The 13911-nt window shown below is 41.4% G+C and overlaps 1 protein-coding gene across 1 annotated transcript; it reads left to right on the top strand.

The window, feature by feature from the left end:
• Positions 1 to 3819: 3819 nt before the first annotated feature.
• Positions 3820 to 12948, top strand: wnt2ba (wingless-type MMTV integration site family, member 2Ba). Its single transcript, XM_070958404.1, has 5 exons — positions 3820 to 4390; positions 7025 to 7245; positions 8079 to 8356; positions 9214 to 9478; positions 11691 to 12948. The coding sequence occupies exons 1-5, from the start codon at positions 4212 to 4214 to the stop codon at positions 11918 to 11920; spliced, it is 1173 nt and encodes a 390-aa protein (XP_070814505.1). The 5' UTR covers positions 3820 to 4211; the 3' UTR covers positions 11921 to 12948.
• Positions 12949 to 13911: the final 963 nt, after the last annotated feature.

The following is a 13911-nucleotide window of genomic DNA, read 5'->3' as shown; positions in this document are numbered from 1 at the left end:
AAACCTGATAGCTTGTCCAGTACACACAGTCTGGTTTTTGGTTTTGCTGGGTTGTACTTATGCCAGACTTTCAAATCTTGGATGTCTTACATATCTGCACTGACTTGCAATTTGTCTTTGAAAGCATCAGTATTCAAACTCTGACTGCAGGCCTTGGGCTGCATGACTTGGATAAGAAATTATGCCTTTTTAAAAACTTTTATTCAAGCTACGGGTCGTGACCCAAAATGGATCTTGGCTTTCCTTCTGTTAGGATTCCACATGACAAGAGGGGTAATAATTAACTTTTTCCCCCCAAGAATAAATCTCAGAGCAGCAGATTACATTTCTTTCTAAGTGCCCAACCTCAGAAAGTTGGCAAATCCTTTTTCTTGGCGTGGACATGAAAATTTTATGTTGTTGCAATTTGTTCTTGTGTAGATTTGTTGGATCTTTTCTCTGTGAGCTTGTGTGAGACGTGCTTGTGATGGGAAAAAAAAAAAAAAAAAAATATATATATATATATTTCTCCACCCTTTCTCACACACACACACACACACACACACACACACACACACACACACACACACACACACACACACACACACATACATATATATGTGTGTGTGTGTGTGTGTGTGTGTGTGTGTGTGTGTGTGTGTGTGTGTGTGTGTGTGTGTGAACTTGAATTTGAAAAGGGTTGCTGCAGCCACATGTCCTTCCAGGGCGGATCTGGTAAGCTCTGTACTTTATGACTGTGGTGCACAAAAGCAGACATACAATAAGACGCATGGTCTCACGGCTGCAGTGTCATGTGGTGTGAATGAGATGACACAACTGAGGTCAAGGAGGGAGCACGTAACTTGCCATGAGTTAAACCCCAAATTTACGACCTTCTCATTTCAGACCTGGTGCACACAAGCAAAATAAAGTCTGTAGCCATCAATTGTCTTGCCTGTACCAGTGACGACTGGTGTCACCGCACTGGTCCCACTACAATGTCATAATCATCGTCGTCTGAGCGCTCATCTGTGCTGTGCCTCATAGTCCTTCTTCTCCTCTTGCTCCCTTTTTCATTCCTCGCTTTCGCCCCTCTTCTCTGTCCAAAATTAGCCCAGGCCATGAGATGGGCCTAGAATAGGGAGCCCAGGCCCCCACACTGAGCCTCTTAAAGACCACAGCTGGAGCTGGCTCAAAGCGCGACGGAGGGAGAGGGAGGGCCGGATGACGAGCGTTATCGCCACCATCACCTGCTCCCTGTAAAGCAATTTGTTATAGAGTTGTCACTGTAAAATCCATAGCTTGTCCTGGGGTAAAGAAAGACAGGGTCACATGTAATGAGGATCCGAGTGTCGCTCCAAATCCAGATATGACATAACTGAAGGACAAACAGCTGGGCTATGTGTGCGTTTCTGTCTATATGTGTGATATAGAATAAGAGGGGAGGACGTGTGCTGACAGAGAGGACAGCCTACAAAACTTTAATCATAATAAGTACATTCACTTTTATTTCCAGAAAGAAGAACAGAAAAAATGTAATTTGGAGAATCCTACTATTACATTATTACAACACTATTACATTTGCTGTCTGCGCTGTGGTATTTTTAGGCAGCTGCATTGTTACTGACCTTTAAGTAGGTCTCCAACTAACACCCCTGGATTTGCACTGATTAAAGCCACCTCTCACTCTCGCACACACAGACTGTGTGCACATAGCGTCTTGTCAGTGTCTCTCTCTACCTGCTGGACACACACAGCACACAAGTGACTCGCTGAAGTTACAAGCCAGAAATGTCCTTGAGGTGGGTCATATGTTTCCACGTTGGCTCGATGAGCCAAACCTGTTTCTGGATTGAGGCTGTCGATATGAGCTGAACTACAAACATGCACTCTGGTGGCATTACAGGAGAGGTTCAAGTGCTTGGAGCTGGGGAGGGGGGGGTATTTACTCTCTCACCCTGAGTCGTATGGCATGAAGGCAACGTTTTCGTAAGTTATTAATCACTAACAGAACTAAGGACTATATAGGGCCCCATAACAAACTTGGAGAAAGAAGACATTATTGCACATGACAGATCCAAGTTAAAAGTCAACCACCATGCAAATGCAAGAGGCTACTTTTGCTGTATGTGAAGGTCTCTCTTCAAACCAGCAACAGGTATTTGGACCTTAATGGGCAAAATGCCACACAGGTCTCTGTAACGCTGAGTCTGGTTTGGGACACGAAAGTATTTCTCCACCCTTTCTCACCCTCAACAATAAGTGGAGGACATATAAACTGCACACAGTATGTGTTCTGTGCAAAATATTTGAGTTCACCATGTCTGTCCATAGTCTAACATGATTCTCAGCTTTGAATTGAGTCGTCCAGCTTCAGGGCAGTTGGTGCCTCACCTCTTGTCTCCCTCTGTTCCCTCCGTGTGAATGGTGTAGCCTTGACTTGGAAGTTGCATAATATGTTTTCAGATCCATAATTTTTCATATGTTAGTCATCTATTTACCTAATACTGCCATATGGTTTCTTCATAGTGTATTCATTTCTGTCTTTTCTGTACATTGCATGTCTGTCTGCTCTGGAATTAGAATCTCGCCTCCATTTTTTCCTGTTAGGTTTCTTTTTTGGCAGGTTTTTCTTATCCAAACAGAGGGTCTAAGGGTAGGTGGTGTTTAATGTTGTACAGATTGTAAAGCCCTCTGAAGCAAATTTGTGATTTGTGCTTTGGGCTACATAAATAAAATTGACTGACTAATAGTGCAACTACCTGGTGAAACCTTTGGGCAGCTCTTTAGGAAACATTTTCAATTTTTTTAACTGAAATCTGTGAATATTTACAATTGGGAAACTGCCTTTGAACGGGTTTCTTGAAACTGGGCTCATAAATCTGAGACAGGTCCATTCAATGGCAAAGATGTTTTCATGTGTTTCATTCTGTAGGGGCACTGCATTGAGACTAATCACACAAGACCAGCAGGCATATGAAACAATGTCTAAAATGCCCCCTGGGAAGGATTACCTATCTCTATGGAGACACCAAGTTCCTGTTTAATGATGTGTCAAAGCATGAACGCTTGACCCCTCATAGCTGAAGGTTCCCCAGCAAAACTTTCTCCTCTACACTGATGAAACAAATGAGTTGCAAATGAATATCAGGAATGACTGCCTACTTTATATTCACTGGAATCACCAACGTTTGGTCTAAATGAAGAGTAATATCATGCAAAGTTTTCACTGGTATCAATACTATTAATGATCTCTTTAAATAAATGGTGTATTTAATATGGTTCCCACAGGAGGCTTGGTTCAGCTGCATAGCTTCCAAACATGAAGTATAATAACAAGTTTGAAATGGTTTTGAACTCAACGGTTTGAAGTTTTCTGGTGTGATTTTAGCACAGGAAGTAAAGAAATATTTTATTATTTTATCTTTTATAGAACTGTTAATAAACCGAACCCTAGGTGTACAAAATGCCAAGGTGTAACAAGTCCTGAGGAAGATATTTCACAATGCTACTAGACACATAATGACCTGAAAGCTGAGTAAAGGCGCGCGCGCGCGCACACACACACACACACCCGGATTCAGTACTGTGAGAATATCACCAGCTGGATGTTTCTGGTTATTTTGAAGTGGCAAAAAGTTGATTTTAAACCAACTGGTGGACACCACAGGCACGGATTGCTTTCCGTCCAACTAAATATATACATCTCCATTCCTGCTGCCTGTTGGTCTGCATAGCGCTATTTGTAATTTTCTGACAAAGGGGTGGAGGGAGGAAGGGGGGGGTCACAGACAGCTGACGCTCCGCCGCGGAGAGCTGCGCGCTTCTGTGCGCATCTTCATTCCCGGCTGCAGGAGCAAAGGTGCGCACACTGGGTGTCCCATCCGCGGAACTTCCAGGCGACTCTTATCCGATTTGACTTTTACCACTTGGATATTGTGCTTTGTAACTTCCCGCAGCTTTAGTGACATCAAATCCGGTGCGCAACAGCGGGGGAGAAAAGCTGAATTTACTGTTACTTACTCGTTCTGCTCACTCATTAATTACAATGTCCGACGCCACTGAAGATTATGGATGTACTGACAGAACACGGCATTACTGAACTACCAGCACTGAACTGATGGAGTTTAAAACCACTTTCCCTCCTTTAGAACTTCTTATATTTCTCCAGTGATGGACGGCAGAAAATCGTCAAGGACTTTCGCACCTGATTGTGCAGCTTTTGCCAACACATGAAAGGAAGAAACATGTTTTCTCTGGTGAAATCTCGGAGCTTATCAGACAGCAGCAGGGCAATGGGGATCAGAAATGGGACAAAAATACAACGTCACTCCAAGCCCATCTCTAAAATATACTTCATTTTTATTTTGCTCCTGCTTATTTTCACACCAAGAGTGGATTCATCGTGGTGGTGAGTGAGATATTTGATACTTAGATCAGATTTTTATCAATTTGATTAAAATCTCTGAAAGAGTAGAAAAAAAGTTCAGAAAATGACTAAAATTTTACTCTTAAGTGTAGTCATTTACTCTTAAATGTAATTCCTCTGTCAGGTATGAAGACAGAATATTGTGAAAAGGGCAAAAAAGGGATCTATCTGACTTTTTTCTGCTTATTTGACAAATATGATCTCAAACTTTTATTCTGATGATTCAATTCTGCCAATTTTTTTCCCCACCAACCCTTCATAAAATAATGTTTCTCCTCCAAGAAAAAAGTAAACATGGAACTCTTTCATCTTAGTTCACCTCTGCATGGGAATGCTTGTGCTGATTTTTTTAAACATCAATGCAAAGTGAGATGTTCAGCACAGCAGTGTGTGTCATGTGTCTATGAAGATTAATGGTGTTGGGGGGAATCTCCCCTATCCATCCATCTTGCCCAGAGTAAGTGGCAGGTGCAGGCGCTGGTGCATGAATAAATGCCCCTTGATGATTTCTCTTGAGGTTTTAAACACCCCCTGCCTTCTCAATCCCACCCACCTGAAATAGTATTTCTTGTGTGTCAGGTCACATTTACAGAAATTGTATTTGATGTGTACTTTTTATTTGACTAACCACAGTGAAGCCGTTCTAATTCTTCCTTTATCTTTCAATTACGGCCCTGCACCCCACAACGATTAGACTCTGTTTTACAGATGGATTTGGATTAAAAATGGACCCTTTGTAAGTAATATGAATTGTAATTTCCCAAGAGAGCCAAATGCATTTGCCATTGTGTAAACCTGCTGCTGTCTTATGCAAATACCTCATGAAAAAGGCTGTGATTAAATCGCTAAGAAATTCCAGAGAAAGAGAGAGAGGCAGAGCGGGAGAGGCTTGGACGCTTTGTGTCCAGATGATTAATACTTATTTTATCCTGGTTTGTATTGTCAGGACCTATTTTTAACCATTGCGATAATGTAGATGAGCACCATGTGTCTTGCTGCACAGGATCCCCTTCCCTCTCTCTGTCTATGTGTGTGTCCTCTTGGAGACAGTCAGGGGTCTTTTGACACAGCCGGTATGTACGACACAATAAACACAAGTAGTGCTTCTGCTCTGCTTTACTGCTCAGGCAGATAGTCGCAGTTAGAACGGGACTGGGACAGCCATAACGGGAGTGGAAACTGCCTGCTACGTCCGTTTCTGTCTCAGTGGCCAGGCGACACAAATGTGGCTGTGATTAGGGACTATAATGATATCCGGATGGAGAGTGGAGCGTGCAGGCTTAGAGAGGGAGGGAGCAGGAGGGGGGGGCCTGCGCCTGCATACGGTTGATCTGTGAGGCTGGGAGGGAAAGGCCTGAGCGGTCACTTGCACTGTAGATGACTGTCCTCATGTCCTGTTGATAAGAGACCCCCCAGTGTCACAATACCACCAGCACGTGATCCGCCCTTTTAAGAGTTGCTACAAAGTGAGGGATTATGTCTGAATAGAGCAGGAGGCAAAGGCCTGTCACAGGGAAAGAGGTGCTTTTCACTGAACGTGAGGAATTTAATAATCTCTTCTACATCCTGAATATGCGAGTCTCAAGTGGAAAAGGGCTGTGATGTGAAGAAAAATGGGCACGCTGTAGGATCCAATCAATAGTCTAGACTTAAGCAGATGTGTGACATTTTGGAAAATATGCTTACTCACTGTCTTGCAAGAGAAGCGATACCACTCTCGTATGTGTGTTAATTATGAAGTAGTCGGCTAATGCATCTTAATTAAAGACTGGAAACAGGAGTAAACGGCTAGCTACCTGGCCAAAAATAATAAAATCCAGCTACCAGCACCTTGAAAGCTCACTTACACAATGAATCCTGTTTGTTTAGTCTGTACAAAAAACCAGTGTTAAAATGTCAAATGGCCGATTTACGGGAGTTATGTGCTGGATTATATCTTCTGCGTATTTCTTCTACCCGACCATTGTCCCAACCAAGATAGTCCAGCACACAAACCTATACTAAAAAGTCATTTTTACATATTTGTAATGATTAAACAAACAAGATGTAACATTTTAATTAGTTTGCTGTAAAATACGTATATTTCCCAAAATGTCCAACTTTGCCTTTAAAGGTGATTTAGTATTGTACTTACACAAACCTCCTAACCTCGAGTCTTCAGGATGCATCAAGCTCCAAAGATACTGGATCCTTCATTACCCATAATGCAACTCTCTAATTTAATATTATCACTAATGCAATTGATCCAGCTATTTAAAATGAGGTGCACAGTTTGTCTGGATTCACTGTGGATAACCACTACAAATACATAACTCTGCAAAGGTAGCTAACTTAGCCTATTGGTGTGGAAAAAAAAAGTTAGCAGTGAAAAATCTCAGAATGATACATGAACGCCCCCAAATCAGAATTACAAGAGGATTTTCCCCATTGTTTCCATTCTGCAGACGTTGCCCGATTGCTGCACAAGACCAAGATAACCCTGCTGACATCATTATGCCTTCCTCAATGATTATTTTCTTACAGTTGACGAGAGCCAGAGCCACAGATGACAATATACTGTACACCTATAGACAGGTTAAGTGCGTCATCGATACTGTGTTGGATCTGTGTCTGCAGGTACATCGGAGCGCTGGGTGCTCGGGTGATCTGCGACAACATTCCAGGCCTGGTGAACAAGCAGCGACAGCTGTGCCAGCGGCACCCGGACCTGATGCAGTCCATCGGTGAGGGAGCCAAAGAGTGGATCAGAGAGTGCCAGCACCAGTTCAGACACCACCGCTGGAACTGCAGCACGCTGGACCGGGACCACACAGTGTTTGGCAGGGTGATGCTGAGAAGTGAGTCTGCACATGTGTGGCTGGGATTTCTGTCCTTGGCTTCTCTGTACATGCATGGCATTGGTTGTTTATGTCAGTGACACTCGAGTTTAATCATCCTCATAAATGTCCCTGCTGTTACCAGATAAGCAGAGAATTAATAGGTGTCTTACTAAATCAACTTTGCCTTCAAATACAAACAGAAAGAGATAGTGTTGTGGGGTTTTTTTACCTTCTGCAGAATGAGGGAAGATTGGGAAAGTGGATATTCTCTGAAAACAAGTAGCAGATCACCACACTGGTGATGTATAAACAGTAATAGGAGATGTAAATATTTGGGTAGATGGTTCTGGCAGCCAGACAAAGCTTTACTCCCTGACATATCGCCTGTGTTCTGCTTCATTGCGTGAGCAGGAATGAGGATGGGAGGTGGGTGGAAAGCCAGACCAAATAACCCCCAAAATCTCCTCTTGCCTGAAATGAAAACATAGCCCAGTGACTGAGAAAGCTGCCATCTGTGCAAATTAAAAAGGTGAAAGGAGAGTCGGCTGGACTGTAATGTTATAGCTGACATGCTGCTACCTCTGTCTGGACCATCCACCATAAATGGACTGATTTCTGTGCTCCTGCTGTCTGGAATATACAGGAGAAAGGCTGCTTTCCTGAGCAGTAACACCGTGAACTAAAAGAACATCTTGAATCTTACCAAAGAAAGCAACAAAACCAATGTGGTTTCTGATGTTTACAACACTCACCTATCAAACATAAGCAGCAGCGAAAACAATTTCCCATTGATATTAATACATTTTTTTCTGGTGGATTTCATTGCAACACCTCTCTTTCCTGTGCACCAGGCAGCAGAGAGGCAGCGTTCGTGTATGCCATCTCTTCAGCAGGAGTGGTCTACGCCATAACCAGGGCCTGCAGTCAGGGGGAGCTAAAGATCTGCAACTGCGACAGCCAAAAGCGAGGACGAGCTAGCGATGACAGGGGCACTTTTGACTGGGGCGGATGCAGCGACAACATCAACTACGGCATAAAGTTTGCAAAGGCCTTCGTGGATGCTCGAGAGAGGATGGTGAAAGACGCTCGGGCACTGATGAACCTGCACAACAACCGGTGCGGTCGGATGGTGAGTGGCAGCTGTAATGTTAACAAATGAGCTTTAATATCGTTCTGCGTTGCAGTAGAGTCATTTCTAGACATGTAAGCCTGCGTCCTACCGTATCTTATATTGAATAATTTAGTGGTTTTATTTAAGAGAACATTTTATTTCAAGTAGGCTTTGGCCATATGACAATATACATTATACTGCAAGATTTTTTTTTAAATACAGTGTCTTTCAAACATCCCTTTAATTGGGAAATCTTGCAAAATCAAAGTTTATAGCAACCTGGAAACTGCGCTGTTTTAGTAGCTTTTTCCAGAGCTTTCAGCAGAGGGAGTTACAGTATATAACTATACATAAGCATTACGACTCATTGTGCTGATAAAGACTGTGAGACATGGTTGAAAGCTCTGGTAAAAGCTGCTAAGCTAGCCTTGAGTTTTGCACCATTGTGACAAACTACTAATTATTAGTATAAACTAATTATTTCAATGTCTTTGTAGGCTCCAATCTCAGAGTTTCCACAGGAATTACTATTTCACAACACATAGTCCTATAAATATTGCAATATATAAGTAAATATACCAGGATAGAAAATTAGCCACATAAACCACTAATAATCAAGTGTTGCACTGTTTAAGTTACTGACTTGATTTAGCTTTTAAGAGAATAGTAAAATATCCTTCTGGGTTCTTGTGAAGGCAACACTCCAAAATTACATCAAATCTAATAGCATACATTATAAACTTTTATTAGCTTTAATCAGTACATTTAGTTTTAGGTGACAAGCTGGGTTGTGCTAGCAGGGATGATCACACCTTCATCATGCCATGGGCAACTTCATAAGCTTAACACCCTGTGACCTTTGACCTGTGCTCTAGGCAGTGAAGCGCTTTATGAAGCTGGAGTGCAAGTGTCACGGGGTCAGTGGCTCCTGTTCTCTGAGAACCTGCTGGCTGGCTATGTCTGACTTCAGGCGAACTGGAGACTACCTTCGCAAGAAGTACAACACAGCCATCGAGGTGACCATGAACCAGGACGGGACGGGCTTTATGGTGGCTGACAAGGACTTCAAGGGAAGCACCAAGAATGAGCTGGTGTATGTCGAGAACTCACCAGATTACTGTCTCATGGACCGCACAGCAGGTGAGTGAATGAATGAAGTATGATTATGTCTTTTAGAATTAAAGGGAAACAACTAGGAGTTCCTTGAAAAGAGTTTGAATTGCTGCTTTACAAGCAGAGGAACATAAAAGCTGTAAGACGATGGGTAGCTGTAATTTACAACACATTCCAAACTCAGTGCTCTTTTTCAATTTGTTTTTTTTTTTTTAAGTGTTATCTAAACCTAATCATGCATACTAAAAACAAATTCTTATGCAACCCTTTTAGCGTTTAGCCATACTTAATGTATTTCTCATCTTAAAAATCCAATAAAAGTATTGGGTTGCACTCATTATTGAAAGATACCCTATATTAGAGGACTTGGATCGGGACAGCCCTAGTATGCACCTATGTATATTTCCATCATCAGCAAAACATCATCAGTCTAGATACTGAGATTCAGCAAAGCATTTTTCAGCTCAGGTTACAAATGTTATGTTTTTTAATATAAAATGTTGCAGCACCAAATTGCCAATTTTCATGTACAAGTCAAACAAATGGTTGGTCCAATGTCAGTTTTACACAATCTACAAGAATCAGAGACTCGTCCACTGAAGGCTTACATTCCTTTACAGCTTAAAGTTCAGTGATTTGACCTTTAACATCTCATTTAATACCTAGTTTGCTTTGCTTTGTTAAGCTCTGCCTCTCTCCTCCAATCCAACCCCTTCAATAGAGCGTGAATGAGTTCTCTACCTCACTGTTAATGGGTTAGGTTAGACAGCATATGTGCTCAGCGGACATGATGGTACGAACTTATCAGGTTCTCCCACTTCTCCCCTGCTGTTAGCTTGGTTACAGCTTGACAACTGAGGAGAAATGAAGATGAATTCACTCAAAAGAAAGACTGTCTTTCCTTGTTAAAAGGTGATCTTAAAATACGCTTATGACCCTCCTCGCCACTAATCTCCATTGTATAGGAATTTACAGCCTAAGGATACATGCAGGCTTATTTTTCAAATCCTTCCTTTGGTCAGTATTAAGCTCCACTCCCTAGAGCCTGAGGGGAATATCTCCTCTTATCCTTTTCTCTTTACTTCAAGGATGCTCTGTTATTAGACGTGGCATCTGATCTTAGGCCTAGATTTAACACCTGAGTACTTGGACACCTTTGTGTTTGACTCTGAGACTATTCTGTCAACATGTCTGGAAGCTAACTGAAGAGTGTGGGAAAAGTGATATTCGGTTTGGAGAAGCAGTTTTAGTTTTCAGCATCAAAATATCCACTGGTGTTCAGAGGTGGTCAACTGCCAACATTAGCACTTCTGGACATCTACGGTATGTCGTCACTGGAGGTTTTCCAAAATGGAAATAAGGTGAGCTGATATGTGACAAGGACATTTATTTAACAGCCACTGAAGAACAGTGTCTTTAGAGTTACTGCATGTGCCAGAGGAAAGGTACGTGTCGTTCCCAAAAGAAGTCTTAACTCCTTTAAAGCTGCACTTAGCAATGCTTTTATATTATCATTGGATCAGGTAACTCTGTGTAATGTTATTTAATCCAATGATAATCTCACCCAACCCTGCTGTCCCTCTTGCCCCCATTTTCTTTCCTAGAATGGCAATGGAATGACCCACCCTACTCTTTCTCTGATTGGCCAGTCCTTGTTGCCTTCATTGGTTGGGTTAGGCATAGGGAGGGATGACTGGTTAGGGTAAGACTATCAGGGTACAGTAAATTAACCAGAGACAGCATAGAGCATTGTTTTGGTTTTCTAGCCCGCAAACTCATATATCACCAACCTAATGTCCAACAAAAGCATGCATCTGTTTTTTCAGGAAAAAGCTCTAATCTCTATCGATCTATCTTGCCTGTAGAGGTTAGAGCCTATAACCTTTTGTTGGTTTTGCAGTCTTTAGGTCTTTACTGTTCTCGGTCTTGGTTAATTTGCATGCTATCCTTGGTAATTTTAGTTTTTGTAACATAATCCAATTTTTTTTTCGTCTTATTTATAAAAAAAACAACAAAACTTCTCTAACAATGACTCAATTATATTTACTTATGTCTGTTTAGTTAGCTTTGGATTAGTTTTTGGGGTGTTAATGCTTGTTTAATGTTTTTTGGTTTTTTTTTAAATTACCTGATTTTTCATTCATATGAAAAAATATGTCAGACGTTTCTTTTTTTTTTATTGATTATAGTATAAAATTAGGACTTTCCCTGTAACACAAATACATACATATCTTTGCAGGCTCCCTGGGCACAGCAGGCAGAGTGTGCAACAAGTCCTCCAGAGGCACAGACGGCTGCGAGGTCATGTGCTGTGGACGGGGCTACGACACCATGCGTGTTAAACGGGTCACCAAGTGTGAGTGCAAGTTCAAGTGGTGCTGCGCTGTGGAGTGCAATGACTGCGAGGACCTTGTGGATGTTCACACCTGCAAGCCTCACAAGCGGCCTGATTGGTTGGACATAACCTAACGAGGAGACCTGACCAATCACAGTTGCCACTGACTCATTAACCTGCGCGCTAATAACTGCATTTTATTATGGGATATACATTTGGCATCTCTTAACTGTAATACCTCTGGCTTTTGATCCACTGACACTTCCTGAAGCAGAGACTTCACAGACCTTGATGCTAAACTGGAAATTAGACCCAGTTAACTGATTGTGTGCTGCTTCAGTAAGTATTTCTAAGAGCAATTGGTTGAACTTTTATAAGACGAACTTTGGATCTTTGATACAAAACGGCTGAATATTATATTAGACTGTTGTAAATGCACCATTGGTTAAGGCAGAGATATGAGGTATTGTCTGCTTGTTTTGCAAAATGTAAAGACTGTGTGAGCACATGAGAGCTCAAATTGATATCATAATAGAAATATTTAGCCTGAAGAGAGAGAGATAATGAAAGATGGAGAGATCTTTTGAGATATTGTAAAAACACTGACATCGTATCATTTAAAATGATAATCATGTCATTGTATGGTACTGCAACAAATCATCAAAAATACAAAAGACAGTTGCTGCTAATTAGTGCAACTCTAATGAACGAACACAAAGTCGAACTTATGAAAAAGTTCCTGCTATAAAAAAGCCAGACAATCACACTGTGAACACAAATGAACCACAAACAGGAAAACAAGCAAGGACTTTGAGACGAAGTGGCAGCATACGTGCTCCAGAGCAGAATTTATTCTCTCGGGAGAAAAAGGACACACCAACAGGAAAAGTGAAGAGGAAGATGGACTTTGGACTGTTATCTGAAAGGATTACATTTTTCATACACGATCCCACACGTTTGACTGTCTGTAATTGGCCTAACACATTCTGGCTGTGTTGCCTTGTGGAAAACTTCATACTTTCTACCTCTGGTTCTTTGTCTTTTTCATTTTTTTGTTTCAGCGGTACACTGACAGCTTTCAGCAATTGTCCTTAGGCCATGTTAAAACAGCACTGCGTAAAAAAAACACACAACCCCTCATTCATTTCAACTAAGCCACTGCAAAAAAAAAAAAAAAAAAAGTAGCGTTGTCCAAAAAAAACGGTGGATCTGGCTTCACTTTTGCGGCGACATAATGCGGTTTTTCAGGCAGGCACTGCATAGGCTGATCATCTACATTCAAGTGCACATTCAGTGTAATTTACTTAATGTGAATACCAAAATTCTGACCTGATGATCGCCAAGAAGGAAAATAAAATGATTTTCGACGTGATGACTTTCCAAAGTTGTCAAATTCAGTGCTAGAGCATTACAAACTGCTGTGCAGTGATTTGGTGTCTGATAAGCTCACAAACTCGTGGATTTATTAGTAAAACGGCCCTTCTTGGATCTTATATCATCGGTACCTTAAACAACATGCCCAACATGGCTCTTTTTTATCTGAACATCTGGTCAGCTAGAATACCTGCAGCCTTTGTTGTTCGCCAAGATTTAGCTTGTCTTGGTTGTTTTTTAATTTTCATTCACTCCCCCTTGCCTGTACTTTGATGGCAGTGAACTTCCCTACACCCTGTGTTGATGCTGTTCTAATTTCAGTTTAACTTTTAAAGCAATTGATCGTCACTCACTATTCAGTCACTTTCAATATTTTAAGGCCTGGGTGCTTCTGGGTCTCAGTTGGTGAAGTGAAACTTTACTGAGCTAAAAAAAAAAAAACAAAACAAAACATTGTTCTTGTGATGAAGGTTCATGATGTTGGTTTAATTTGATTATTAATTATCCTCATTACTGCCAGCTTTAACAGACACCACAGCTGTGTGTCACCAAAGGTTTGCTGCTGATAATGTCATGCTACTTCTCTCAAACTACAAGGCTTTATGTACATTAATTGAGTGTCACAACATTTAAATGCTGCTATATTTTCATAGATGCTCACAAAAACTGAACAGCAAGATATGCACTGTAAGCTGGTGATCTTAATTATACAGGAAGGTATCAAAACAGAAGTTTCTGTTTATGAGAGCTT

The sequence above is a fragment of the Chaetodon trifascialis genome, chromosome 3 (assembly GCF_039877785.1).
Source record: "Chaetodon trifascialis isolate fChaTrf1 chromosome 3, fChaTrf1.hap1, whole genome shotgun sequence".
NCBI lineage: Eukaryota > Metazoa > Chordata > Actinopteri > Chaetodontiformes > Chaetodontidae > Chaetodon > Chaetodon trifascialis.
The sequence above is the reverse complement of the archived record's forward strand: the minus strand, read 5'-3'. Positions and strand labels throughout refer to the sequence as shown.

Coding starts and splice junctions, on each gene's coding strand:
- wnt2ba (XM_070958404.1), top strand. CDS start 4,212: ATGAAAGGAAGAAACATGTTTTCTCTGGTGAAATCTCGGAGCTTATCA. Junction 8,357..9,213: donor ACAACCGGTGCGGTCGGATG/GTGAGTGGCAGC, acceptor CCTGTGCTCTAG/GCAGTGAAGCGCTTTATGAA. Junction 9,479..11,690: donor TCTCATGGACCGCACAGCAG/GTGAGTGAATGA, acceptor ATATCTTTGCAG/GCTCCCTGGGCACAGCAGGC.